At 41.1% G+C, this 14660-nt stretch overlaps 1 protein-coding gene across 7 annotated transcripts in view; it reads left to right on the forward strand.

Moving 5' to 3' along the window:
• Window positions 1-14660, forward strand: part of ANKS1B (ankyrin repeat and sterile alpha motif domain containing 1B) — an 830526-nt gene that overhangs the window by 581111 nt on the left and 234755 nt on the right. For all 7 annotated transcript variants that reach the window (XM_037160668.2, XM_037160669.2, XM_037160670.2 and 4 more), the window contains one exon: window positions 886-1038. In XM_037160668.2, the coding sequence (XP_037016563.1) occupies window positions 886-1038 (153 nt within the window). The remainder of the gene's footprint in view (window positions 1-885; window positions 1039-14660) is intronic.

Consider the following 14660-nt stretch of genomic DNA (forward strand, 5'->3'; position numbering starts at 1 on the left):
CGCATGCAAAGCAGCACAAGTCTGGACATGAGTTCCTTCGAAACCGAGAACCGCGAATTCACCTAGAATTTCAACTAAATTTTGTATGGATTATTTCGACTGAAATAATTCATACGAAATTCCAAACCCTGAAGTTTCTCTTGCTCAGATAAATGTCACACTCCAATGTAAACTCAGAAATGTTATGTTGCTGTCACACTTCTTTGTTCTCCCAAAATTTAAAAAATATAGATCTGTACATAGCTGACAAAAAAAATAAGAACCTATCTGCCAGCCCAGCAATTCTCTACTCCTGTCTAACATACGGTGCATTCCATGTACAATAGAACACGTGGTCTTCAAACACTAAAAAGCCTTTCTTTACTGGCTTGACACGGCAGTATGTTCCCCAGCATATTTGCACTACCTACTGTACATGTCTTGTATAAGGATACATTCCTTTGGTTGTTTGAGTCAAGTTATGCAGTATTTTCACATGCTTTGATGTTGTGCATATGAAAATTATCATCTACATTTTGGGAGTATAGCTCCTTCTGCCTTCAGCATTGAATTTCATGCTGCTTGACTGGCATCTTTTTATATTCCATCCAACAGAATGCCGATAATGTCTGTAACAGAAGTTCGACACATTTCGTTTTTTCAGAGATGGAGTTGACAGAGCAGCTATGTTGGAAAATTGGGGGTGCATTTTTGAAATCTGATTCAGTGTGAAGATTATCAATGCATTCAGGGTATGCATGAAGTATTTTGGTTTTCCTCATTTCCCTATCCAGAAAGATCTCTTGCTTCATATCAGATAAATTTCCAAGTGGCAAGACATGTTCTGGTTTTGGAACACAGAGTATACAGGATAGATTAACCCTAACTCCCCTTTCTTAATTCCAGATGAGACCCATTGGCCATGACGGCTACCATCCCACCTCTGTTGCAGAGTGGCTGGACTCCATTGAACTGGGTGACTACACCAAAGCCTTTCTAATAAACGGCTACACGTCGATGGACCTGTTGAAAAAAATCTGGGAGGTTGAACTTATTAATGTAAGTTGGTCTCTTTTAGACACCTCAGTCATTCATCCCTTAACAAGTGAAATTCTTATTGTACATGGGCAGTTGTTTTCTTTCTTTGTGTTTGGACATCCAAGGCATTTCAGATATGCCTCGTGTTTTAAATACCCATCCCTCTTGGCTCCAGTCAAGCCCTGCAGTCACTGTCTTTTGAGGTTGTGAGCTGGAGAACCAAGAGGACCCTCAGGGCATTCTGCATTATCTAAAAGAAGAAAACCTTCCACACACTCCTGGATTTTCCATTTTAGCAAATTTCGTCATTTTAGGATATGGATGTAATAACAAATAGGCTCAAATTTTGATCTTTGCTCATATTCATTTCTAAAGATGACAGTTATCATTTTTAGTTGTCTGTTATGTTTCTGTCTCTACTCCTTAATTGCATACATAATAGCCTATGTTTAAAGAACTGCCTTTGTTCTTATTGAATAGGCTGCTGTAATATCAAAATTTTATTTTCCACCATTTATATCTAATCTTGTCTCTGTTTTATTCATACACATGGCACAGATTTTCTATATAAACTGGCCAACATGTGTTGCCATGTATTCAAGTCCAAAGAAATCAACTCGATGTGCACAAATGTTTTTGTTACTGAATCTTTTCTCATTTCATTTGTACCCTGATTTTACTTCTAATGGCAGAAGGTAATATAAGGGATAAAAAGACAATTTATAATGATCATGTTTTTGCATTATATCTGGCATCAGATGGAAAGAGATGAAAAGACAATGTATAATGAGATGAAAAGACTATAAAATGATTATGTCTTTGCATTATATTTGGCATCACAAACATTTCTTTTTGAAGAAATCATTTAATCTTTTAGAGAATTTGTTAGATTTAAGTTCCATATTCCAGTAACTGAAAAAGTATTCATAAGCTAAAAGACAAAGCAAGTAAATTTCTGCCAGTTCAGAGTACTCTGTTCTTCTCTTTTTGCCACTTTGTCTCTGAAAGTCCAGTCTCTACAGAATCCATGTCATTATTTTAAGTGATGGTCATTAGTAGTAACTAATTATCCTTTGCTTTTAAATGTCTGTCTTAAAAATAAGACCCTTTCTAGAACATCTCATAAAAACAGTTCTTTAATCTAAAAACCACTTTAAGTGGACAAATTCTTGGCTCCTTCTAATTTGCTGTCATCTATACTTAGCTTTCTGCCCTCTACCCCTCACAAAAGCAATCATTATTTCAGAAGAAACTCACAGAAAGCCTCTGATTATTGTGCTCTTAGACTGTGTGGCAATGTAATTAGTGAAACTGTATTGCTGTTTGGTTGCATCAAGCAGACTTCAGTTCTTCCCTGAGAACTCGATACTCTCTCACAGCTAGTCTTAGCCATTGGTTAAAGGGGTACCTTCCATAGATCCAACAGGCACAGTTCCAATTACGCTGCCCTCTAGCCAATGAGGCAATTGACAAATATCTCTGGGTAACATCTTCTGAATAATGTCACTCCCCACTGGAGAATGAGTAGGATAGAGGACACAGGAGTCACTCACCTCACTGGCCATGGCGGCAATCCCTCACTGAAAAGAATGGATTTCAGTAGGACTCTATTACCAGATGTTTGAAGCAAGTGTCACTGAAGCAAGATTATGTTGTCTCAAAACCCAAATGCTAAGGCTGGTGTTTTGAACCCACACCTTCCCCAGTGCTGGGGGCACCCTCAGCCTAGAGATGCCTCTTCCATCCCAGTCACCGTGCCTTGTGTCATTTACAATGACTGCACAGCGAATGGGGCCAGAAGGTTTATTGCCAAGGCTCAGGGACTGATCCACCACCATCATCCACAGGGCCAGCCTGGAGTTGGGACAGAAAGAGAACCTTTTGCAGCCCCAGCGGATCTTTAAGGGTTCTCCCTTCAGCTGTGTTTGCTATGGTGCACTGTGACTTCAGTCTGGAGAGCAGAAGTGCCTGTCATGGGCATTGTGTCAGAGGGGGGGAAACATAGTCCCCGTGTCATAGACCTTGAAGCCAAATTCCTCTGCATCTAACCAACCTCTTTAGTTATTTACTTTAATTTCATTTATTGTCCTGAAAATAAATGGGTAAAATTAGATGTTCCTCGTACAATCTTTATGAACACGTTTACACTCTTGAGGAGGAGGCTTTGCAGATCATTGAACTCAGTAGATATATTTATTGTGAACAAACACTGAGCCTTACTTTCATATTTGAACATCAAAGAAGGAAAATGTTTGTGTCCATCAGAGCTGCTGTAATAGGGGTTCATTGGATGGTTTAGGGTCATTGGGTTTTTAAATAAAAGAAAGACACAATGTGCCTTCTGGCTTTCTGTGCTCTTGACTGGTCTCAAAGTCATGACTTTTATTTATTACAACTAATGAGGGAAGGTATCCAAATATAAGATAATGTCATATATAGTACATGGGCCCAGTAAGTCTATACTAAGTACCCATAATTTATGTTCTGGCCCCAAGGGAGTGCACAGTCGCCTTGAGGTAGAGCAAAGCCTATTAGGGAAATTCGCATCTGGAATCTTGGTGATGCCTGGCCATTCTGAAGGGAACAGAATGGCTCCATTGACTGTTGTTCTGTGTAAACTGAAGAGATGTGCACAAGCAGTGTCTTTGACAGAGGTCAGCTGGTGCCAAGAAAGGGGATAGAGGGCAAGGAGGCCAGGGGCTGACATGACTTACAAGTAACATCAGCAACACGACATAATATTGATTAAGCCTCCAGTTTGACATGGTACTGAGCTTGATATTAGACAAGTAACATAGTCTTAGAGAACATAATAAGTCTATTCAAAGAATTTTCATGATGAAATGAAAACTACACAAAGTCATGACTTAAAAAGTGCAAAAACACTTTGAAAATATAATCTTTGAAAAAGTCTCCAAAGATCTTTTTCTTGGTGGAGAACACTATTGTCTGAAAAACAAGGTTATCTGAGTGACCTGAGAAGGGTTTGGGTCACAAAGCTGCTCTAGTGGACAGGCTAGGGAGAGTAGCAGAAATCTCAGGCCTTACTACCAGCACTGTTAGCAGGGGAAATAAAGCAATAGAGAAACCTATAAGGCATCAGGTATTGTCAATTTTACAGGCCATGTGTGTGTAGACATAGGGAATGATGTATATGACAATAATTGTTCTCTTATTCCCTAATCCATGCTTTCTATTCAGAAACTGAGGTTATTAATATCTGTTCTGTCCCAGTGTCTGCCATTATATCATTAAATAACATCATTAACATCACTTTTGCATTGATATTTTAGGGTTACAATGTGAGTATGTTGGGAGAGATTATCAGGCAAATTGTTCCCTCTGCAGATGCTAGCTGGATGAAACTCTAGCTTGAATCACAGTCCTCTGCACAGGTTTGTCAAGAGACTTAAAGATAAGTTAACAGAGCAGAAGTCCATTGATGTGTTTAAGTCAGAAGGTGCTTCTGGCCTTGTGTGTGGTATCATCAAGTTTGCACAGTGGTTTCCACTGCTATTGGCAACCTCAATAGTCCTGCATGGCGGGGGGGGTATATAGAAGGGCTACAATCGGTGCTTGTATTTTCCACATGGCATATGCATGGATAATGATTAAATCTTCATAAAATTATTCATTTTTTAGATAAAGAAACATATTGCAATTATGAAAAACAATGTTAATTTACTTTATCGCTGTGTATCTACTAAGGGAATTTTGGTAAGGCCAAATAAATTTGAACTGACTGATTTATTAAGTTGTAAACCTCAGTGGAGAGCATATCATTAATTTCTTCCCAGTGGATTTAGCAAGGAACTAATTCTAGCTTAGGCTTATGATGCCCCACAGTACTGATGACAACAAACATACACGTTAAATGGACGAAATAAAAGTCAGACTTCTCTGCATTCTTAAATCTCTGTTTTGAAAGACAAAAATAGCTGTGAAAATTTCACCGCAGTGATTGGCTGTGTTTTCAGTATCTTTGGGTAGAAACAAACAACCATGGGGAGTGATACCCACATGTCCCGTGAAAACTGTTGGGAGGTATTTTGCAACCGTAATTGATTAGAAGATCATCTGCTTCTTGGCTGACAGCTGCTGGAACTACACGCGCCTCACCCTTTTGTTTAGGACTGTCAGGGTTTGTGGGGGTTTTTTTCCCTCTTGTGCAATGCTGTTGATTTAATTTCTATCTTTCTAGGGGAAATATTGTGGTAATCCAATTACTTAGAGATGTACGGAGAAACTTTTAGAGGAAACGTTCCAATTTGGTGTTAAATTGGTGATTGTGTGACTTTATTTGCTTAAATGCTGTAGAAATATAGTCCTATTAGTATCACATTTAGACTCATGACTTGCTTTCATGTTTCTACTAAAGTAGAATCAGTATTACAAACTCACACCCCTCTCTACGCTCATCGCTATAACAGCAATAAAATGTACTCCCTGTAAGTCTGTCTCTGTACCATGTATGTGAGCATGTGCACACGCATATGTGTGTGCACACTGGATAAAGGCTGATGGTAATAATGTACACTCCCAACCAAGAATAATAATCTGCAGACCCACAACTTATAGGGGAGGAGTGGGGAGGACGAATGTTAGAATTCCATTCTAAGCCAATTATTTTCAGTAAAAGGTTATGCCTTCACTACAGGACATTAATAAATGAGAAAAATATTCATTTTTCCTCACCAGGGAAGCTACATCAGTCAACACTTCAAATGTTAAAAACTTTAATCAAAGCCAAAGACTTTAACTAAGTAACTGGATATGAGTATTCAAGTGGAAAGCAAACTTCCTCAATTATCTTTGGATTTAAGCATTTCATCTATCCCCACGCACGGATAGCTCCTCGCAAGCCTCAGGGCAGCTGGACCCGGTGTCTGAGCTTCAGGCCTGTCCAGCCTGTGTTGCAGGGGAAGTTCCTGGGCTTCACCGCCCCACGCATCTAAAGTGCGAACTCCTCCAATCAGCCTCTTCCTTAGCTTGTGCTTTGGAAATAAACGTCCTTTTGCCTTCCTCACATGAGATGGACAGCCTTCTCTCAAGTAAACACTCACCTTCCAGTGTTTTCCCCCCTTTTCACATATGGCCCGGAGGCTGGTGATGGACTAGAACTGGCATTACTGACCCCACTGTCCTTCAGCAGGTTTTGTAACATGGTCGCACCTATTACATTGCTCTCAGTTAGGGAGCCTTGACCTAAACTGGGAATTATACCACAATAAAATGCACCTAAACACTAAATCTTCATGGGAAGGAATGTTACTTTTCTCCCCATTGGAAGTGAATTTGTTGGCATTGCTGTTAGTAAAACACACACACAAATGAAAGTGAACAAGGTGTTCGGCCTGAGCAGGCCGTCCTGAGCACTCAGCATAGCCACCTGTGTGCAAAAAAGAAAACCATGTTCTGGTTTTGCAGAAATTTCTCCCTCTAAGACATTATTTTAGTGGCATCTGTTTCTTCCTCACCCAGATTCCATTTACTCTTCCGCTGATTACAGTGTAAGCATTCAAAATTTCCTCTGAGAGACACCAACCACTTCCAGCCCTCCCCCCATTCCATGCCTGAGCATCTGACCTCGGTTGCAGCCAAGCTCGGCATTCCAGCCTTCCCCCCACCCCCATGGCTCCCGAGTATTTCTCGTCGGGGTCCGTATTCATTCTTCCTAATTTGGGGATCCAGGGCAAAATGAAAATATGGAGCCCCTCGTCCAACAATTCCTAAAGAGTTTAGGTCGCTGACATCAGAACATTAAACCAAACACAGGACTCTCAGGAAGGAAAGTTGGGGGGCCCTGAGCGCCCGCATGAATCACACACCCAAGAAGCCACACCTCCTCCCCTTTGTGTTTGCCCTAATTTCCACCTGCTGTCACTTTCCTTCTACCTGACCATCTTCCTTTAACTCTTTTATAGTGTGAGGCTGCTGGTAAAAAGGATTTTATTTTGCCTTCCTCTTTGAAATCCATTTTTGTTAGGTATGGAATTCTCGGGAAATAGTTCTTTAGAGACGTTGATCCACCGTTCTCTCTTCTGCATGTTTCTGACAAGGGATCTCCTATCATCCTCTCTTGTTGTTCCTCCTCTGTACGTAACGTGTCTTTTTTCCCTCTGTCTGCACTCCAGGTATTCTCTTTATCACTGCTTTTTAGCCCTTATGATGTACCTTGATAATAGTTGTTTTCATATTTCTTGTGTATGAAGTTTTACTGAGCTTCTGATGAAGTTATCATTTTCATCAACTTTGAAAAAAATTTGGTCATTATTTCTTTTCCTTTCATAGTTTTCCATGAAATAGTTATATTTCTTTGTTTCTCTTGAACTTTTCGAAACACTTTTTAAAGATTTTATTTCTTTTTAGAGTGGGGGGAGGAAGGGAGAAAAAGAGGGAGAGAAACATTGATGTGTGAGAGATACCTCGATCATCAATTGGCTGCTTCTCACATGCCCCCTACTGGGGACCTGTCCCACAACCCTGGCATGTGCCCTGGCATGTGCCCTGGCTGGGAATCAAACCAGTGACTTTTTGGTTTGCAGGCCAGTGCTCAATCCACTGAGCCACACCAGCCAGGGCTAACTTTTCAAAGCATTTATATAGAATAATAGCATACATTTAAAAATCTGTGTACATATATTCATATCATAAGTACACAGCTTAATAATTTTACACAAACAAACCACACATATGTAACTAGCATCCTCCAAAAAAAATTACCAGCATCCAAAAGGTCATTCATGGCCCCTTCCAGAGACTGGTTTTCCCATGACCTCCAAGGCAACTACCACCCTTACTCCGAACAGCAAAGCTCAGTTTGCTTGTTTTGAGTAGAGTCTTTCTCCGTATAGCTCCTGTCATTCCCGTCACACTGCATGTAGTTGAGGGCTGTCCTTTCTCTCTCATTGCTGTATATTATCCTCAGCTTGTCTCTCTAGCTTTACTGAAACATAATTCACATGCTGTACAATTCACCCAGTGGTTAGTGTACAATTCAATCATTTTCAGTATATACACCGTTATATAATCATCACCAAAATCTTTTTTGTTAGAGGCAAAAAACACAGAACAGAACATGTGCATACTGACCATTTTAACTAGACAGTATAGTGGTATTAATATTATTGTATAGCAGAGCTCTAGAACTTTTTCATCTTAAACCAAAATTCTGTGTCCATGGAACAATGCCCCCTTTTCCCCTGCACCCAGCCCTGGGCAGCCACCATCCTACTTCCTGTTCCTGAGAGTTTGGCTGCTTTAACTGCCTCACCTAAGTGAGATGATGCTGTATATGTCTCTTTGAGACGGGTTTATTTCACTGAGGATAAAGCCCTCAAAGTCATCCATGCTGTGTAGCATATGGCAGGAGTTCCTTCTTTCTAAGTCTGAATAATATTTAATTGTATGTTTACAGCACATTTGTTTTCTCTACTCACCTGTTGATAGACATCTAGGTTGCTCTCATCTCTCGCCTATTATGGGAAATGCTGCTATATCTCCTTGAAAGATATAGGTGAACGTAGGTGTATAAATATCTCCTTGAGATTCTGTTTTCAATTATATTGGCTCTGTACCTAGAAATAGGATGGCTGGATCATATATTAGTTCTACTTTTAAAATTTGGAGGAACCTCCCTAATGGCTGCCCCATGGTCATTATTTCTTAAAGTATTGTTTTCTGTCTTGCTTTTTCTCTCCTCTCCGTGGAAACTCCAGTCACAGGTATACGAAGCCATGGAAGTTGGGCCACAGCTCACCAGTGCTCTATTAGTTTTTTCAAGATTGTTTTTCTCTGTAATTCATTTGCATAGTTTCTATTGCTATGTTTTCAGGTTCACTAACATTTTCTTCTTGTAATATCTAATCTGCCATTACTCCTATTGAGCGTATTTTGCCTTTCACAGACTATAGTTTCCATCTCCAGTGGTTAGAGTTGAGTCCTTTTTATGTTTCCCATGTCTCTATCTAACTGCTCAATCTTTTCTCTAACTTGTTGAACACATGGAATGCAGTCATAATAACTGTTTTAATGCCCTTATACTCTAGTTTCCAGTTTGTCTTCTAACTTGCTGAATGTATGGCATGTGGTTATAATAACTGTTTTTAATGCTCTCGTCTTCTAACTCCAACATTATATCAGTTCAGGGTTGGTTTTGATTGACTGACTTATTCTCATCATTTACGTCATGCTTGGGAATCTTCACTGTGTGCCAGACAGTATGAATGTTACATTGTTAGGTGCTGGATATTTTTGTATTGCTGTACATGTTCTCGAGCTCTGTTCTGGGACACAGAGAAGCTCCTTGTATATGCTTTGATCTTGTCAGGCTTTGTTTTTCTGGTCTTGATTTGTTAGGCAAAACCAGGGCACCCTTTGGTCTACGGCCAGTGCTGACTTCCCCACAACTGAGGCAAGAGGCTCTGAGCACTCTAACAGCGCCCTGTGAGTTTCCAAGCCCCCCAGTGCAAATAGTGCACACTGTCCCCAACCCTGCTTGAATTCTAAGTACTATTCCCACTCATCTTCTCAGTTGGGTTGTTTTTTTTTTTTTTTTTTTCAGTCTGGCCTCACCTCCCTCACATTCAGGTGCTGATTAGTACTGTCTCCTGTCCAGCACTCTGCCCTGTAAACTGGAGCCACTTAGTCTCCCTGGACTCTCACCTCTGTCTTCTCAATTCAGAACTTTGTCCAGGCTCCCTGGGTTCCTTCCTGCACGTGGTCTGGGAGTTCCCTCAAGGCAATAACCTAGGGCAACTGTGGGGCTGACTTTGCTTGCTTCTCATCTCTCAGGGATTAATGTTTTCCATCGTCTCGTGAACAGGGTCTTGAAAACCAGTGTTTCGTTTACACTGTCGATATTTTTCACTGTGTCAAGTGGGAGGTTAAATGCAACCTCTGCTACACCATCTTGACCGGAAAGAAGCCCAAGCCCATGCAGCCTGTGATGAATCCTGTGGGCCAGGGGCCTGCACCTAGGCGGTTGAAGCAGAATCTTCAGTGGTGGCACCTGAGCACTGAGAGGTTCTTTTTCAAAGCTCCCCAGGATATTTTAATGTGCAGCCTGGGATTTAAAAAAGGCTGCTGTAATCAGTGGGGATCCATTAAGAGGATTTTAATCAGGGGAGTGACAGGATCAGAAGCAGTAGGCAGGGGCAGAAGCCACTTACTAAGGTAGAGCTGAGAGTGAGGGAAGAAGCGGCTGAGTCAGCCGGTTCTGCTCTGCAGCTATTTCTAGCCACGAATGTGTTCGGCATGACAGCACTAAAATCGATACGCCCCGTGAGAACCGGACGGTATCCCTGATTGGAAGTCCATACATACTGACTCGATTTTCCTCATTTTAACCCTATGTATCAAGAAGGTAAAATACAGTCAGTATTCAAGGACAAGTATAATACACTTCAGAAATTGCTTTTCAACAGTGCCTAAAATTATTTCAGTTTGGCCCTTAAAAGGCTAAGCCTTGGTTATGTGAAAAGCTGACTTCCTATTTATAAAAAGGAGTAGGACATATGGTGTGTTTCAGTGCTTCCAACGCACCCTGTCTTCTTTCATCTTTTTCTTGGAATCAGGTCACTTGATTTGGAATCTTAGGTCTGCCACTCAGTATGTGGCCTTTGAGAAGTCATTGACTCTGGGCCTCAGTTTCTTGTTTATAGAGGACAATAATATCTGCCCTGCTGGTTTCCTGTGAGTCTCAAAATCCCATGAAAGCTTTTTATTATCCATGCCATTCTCTGCTCTTCCTGTTTTATTTTTATGTTGCCTCTACCTTTTTCTTTATCTCTTCCCCAGATCCCTCTCCCAGCATTAGGCTGGGAGCTGGTCTGCTTCTTTGTGGCCTCATTTTCACAGTTTAGGTGCCATTTTCTCCTCCCTCTCAGTTCTCGCTGGTGAGAACAAGGATAGCCCTGTGCCTCGAGGAATCACGGCTCAAATTCCCCAGTCCCCACTCCAGACCTCATGCCTTTTCTCCTGGCTTGGCCTCTCCCATCTTGCCCGACAGGTGTCATCTTTTCCTACCAGGTCTCCTTACTGCTTAGTGCTGCTCAGGGCACTTCCACCCCAGCAGTAGGTGAGTGTGAGAGGCAATGATTCCCTGTTGTGGAGCAACATCCTGGACACAACTGTGGGGTCTCTGCACCCCACCCCCACCCCTCCCCAACCCGACTGCTGTTTTTTCTGGCTGCGTTTAGATGTGGAATTGCTAGTGTCTTTTTCTCACAACTGCACAGCTTTCCCCTTGACTCTCAGTCCCCCAGTTCCTTTTTGTTCTTGAAGCAGAAGACTTCAAGACTTGGGGTAGAGCAGGGTAATAGCTCAGACTTTAGGGGCATACTCATCTTCAATTTATTTGCCATAAACTTCAACCTTACCAGAATCTGTTCCAAAGTTTCAGCTTGATGATCCATAAGACTAGAAACTTCTGAAGGCTTTTTGAAGTAGCTCAGTCTTCCCTTTTCATTGAAACGGCTCCCTTAAAATAGTATCATTAATTATAATGAAGCTTTTTATTCTTTATTTTGCTCAGATTTCTAATATGGCATGAGGACTTTTGTTTCTTTAAGAACACTGTTCTGGAGATATTTAGGGCAGAGCCCGTTGCTAAGGAGACCCATTTCCGCTGCAGTTAAATAGGTAAATGCAGCACACAGGCTCTGTGCTTCCAGTGGCTTTGAGAGGGGAAACATTCTAATGGATGATTCCATAGTGTAAAAAAAAAGAAAAGAAAAAGTTCTCCATAAAATGCAAACACATTTTTCATGCTTTTCTGATGGAGAAGTGCTTTGGGTCTTCCTAGGGAGAGGATTTGAGTTCAAATTGATAAGATAAGCCTCTACCTTTGTAGATGAAATGGAAGCCAGAGGATGTTTTTGTTAGGGGGGAAAAAGAACTATTAAGAATTTTGAAGCCTGACATAGGAGCAGCTGTGGCAATGCCATGATAACAAATAATAACTCAGTAAATCATAATGGCTAACAGCACCACCCAAATGAGTATTCAAGATTGTTGTTAGAATCATCCCATTCTGAAAATACTTCAGAGCCAGAGAGGAGAGAGACAAGGCAGGTGATTGTGTAGCTTAGGACTTATATCTGCTTGCAAGATGCTTAAGGCTGATTTAGAGTTTAAGTTTAGCTATTTTACTAAAGAGATGTAATATGTTAAATTAAATCTCTGTGGTCTCTATTTTTGAACTCGGGGAAAGAACTTCTACTTGGAACCTCAGAAAAGCACAGAAATTCCTTAGTGTGCAGACCTTATGTCTGGCATCCTGTCGCCACCTGCTGGCAGGATACCTAAAATACAGTGACTAAATCATAAAACAGTAATTTAAGTGCAGAGAGTAATTGCAAAAATAGAAATTATTTCATACTAGTTTTATATCAGTCCTATTTTTTAAATTAATTAATTTATTTTTAAATTTATTTTTCAACTACAGTATTCTTTCTTTTAGTCCCTTCCCAGACCACCTCAGTCCCTATTTTTAATATTTAGCTAATAAAATGTGAGTCGAGAGTTTCATTTTTGTAGACACAAAATTCAAACACCCTATACCTAAAACTATTTACAACAATGGAAAAAACTCTCTACTGCGCATTCCACCAAATAAATTAATATGGGATAATGGTGCTTTTTAAAATAAATATATGCTTAAATATATATTCCATAGTAATTTTTCTCTACTTTTGCATAAGTTGTTTTGGGGGGGATAATTAGATTTTCTTAAACTTGAATAGGATCATTACTTTTTATTTTTTTATTTTTTTTAATTTATTTATTTTTTTGAATTGATTATGCTGTTACAGTTGTTCTATTCCCCCCTTCATTCCCCTCCACCCTGCCCCCCCAACCCCACCATTACCCCCCTTTAGTTTATGTCCATGTGTCTCAAGTCCTTTAGGTTCTATATTTCCCATACTATTCTTGCCCCCCCCCATCTATTTTCTATCTACTGTCTATGCTACTTGTTTTCTGTACCTTCTCCCCCCATCTCCTCCTCCCACTCCCCTGTTGCTAACCCTCCTTGAGATCTTCATTTCTATGTTTCCACTCCTGATCTAGCTGTCCTTTTAGTTTGCTTTCGTTTTAGGTGTGGTTGTTAATAACTATGAGTTTGTTGTCCTTTCACTGTTCATGTTTCTTTAACTTCTTTTTCTTCGATAAGTCCCTTTAACATTTCATATAATAAGGGCTTGGTGATGATGAACTCCTTGAATTTGATCTTATCTGAGAAGCACCTTATCTGTCCTTCCGTTCTAAATGAAAGTTTTGCTGGGTAGAGCAATCTTGGTTGTAGGTCTTTAGATTTCATGACTTGGAATATTTCTTTCCAGCCCCTTCTTGCCTGTAAGGTCTCTTTTGAGAAATCTGCTGACAGCCTGATGGGGAATCCTTTGTAGGTGATTGTCTCCTTAGCTCTTGCTGCTTCCAGGATTCTCTCCTTCATTTTAATTTTGGCTAATGTAATTATGATATGCCTTGGTGTGTTTCTTCTTGAGTCCAACTTTTTTGGTACTCTCTGTGTTTCTTGGATTTCTTGGAAGTCTATTTCCTTTGCCAGATTGGGGAAATTTTCTTTTATTATTTGTTCAAATAGTTTTTCCACTGGTGGTTGTGTCTTTCCCCCTTCTGGTACCCCTATAATTCGGATATTGGAGCGTTTAAAGATGTCCTGGAGGTTCCTAAGACTCTCCTCATTTCTTTGAATTCTTGCTCCTTGACTCTTTTCTGTTTGGCCCTTATTTGGTTTCTTCTGGTCCACTCCATTGATTTGAGTCCGTTTCCTTTTCATCTCTATGGGTTTCCTGTGGAATTCCATTCATTTCCCTTAATTTAGCCTTCATATGTTTCTCTAATTTGTGGCTATAATCCACCAGATCTGTGAGGAAGCTGATGACCAGTGTTTTAAACTGTGCGTCTGAGAGTTTTGCTATTTCTTCGTCACTTAGATTTATCTCTGGGGCTTTGAGGTCTCCCTGCGACATTTTTGGTCTGTTCGGGCCCTTTAAGTGGGAGAAGCGACGCCTTGGAGTCCCAGGTCGCTGGGTTGTGACGCTGTATGTGGAGGCGTGGTCAGAGCGGGGAAATGGCGGCGCCCTGTATTGCCGCCACGGCCGCCGCTATCGCCGCCGCCGGTCCAACCGCTCGCTCCCTCACTCGCGCGCAATTAGGCAACCACAGTCATCACGATGCACCGCCTCCCCACTGTCTCCTCTGCAGTCGCTCACCCGGTGGGTTGCTCGGTCGCTCACTAGGTCCAATCCTGGGTTTGGAACCCGTGCGACTGGATTCCGCGCCCAGGTCCGACCGAGCCCTCCTTTGTAACTCCTCACCCGACGCCGGTTTCGCCCCTTACCGGTCGGGCTGAAGAATTTGTTGTTAGCGGACTTCCGAAAAGTTAAGTTTTCCATGTTCTGGTTGTGTTTTCTGATGCTAATATTTAGTTGTCCCTAAACTTGGTTGTGTGAGGAGGCACGGCACATCCACCTAAACCTCCATCTTGGCGGAAGTGAGGATCATTACTTTTTAAAACTTCTATTTCAGAGTAGCTGTGGGTAGGGGAAACAGTAAGTATCTTACTGTCCTTACCCTAAAAAGAACCCCCAGACTAATGGGGAAGACAAATGTTTACACTA

The sequence above is a fragment of the Artibeus jamaicensis genome, unplaced genomic scaffold (genome assembly GCF_021234435.1).
Source record: "Artibeus jamaicensis isolate MK-2021 breed Jamaican fruit bat unplaced genomic scaffold, CSHL_Jam_final contig_233, whole genome shotgun sequence".
Lineage (NCBI taxonomy): Eukaryota > Metazoa > Chordata > Mammalia > Chiroptera > Phyllostomidae > Artibeus > Artibeus jamaicensis.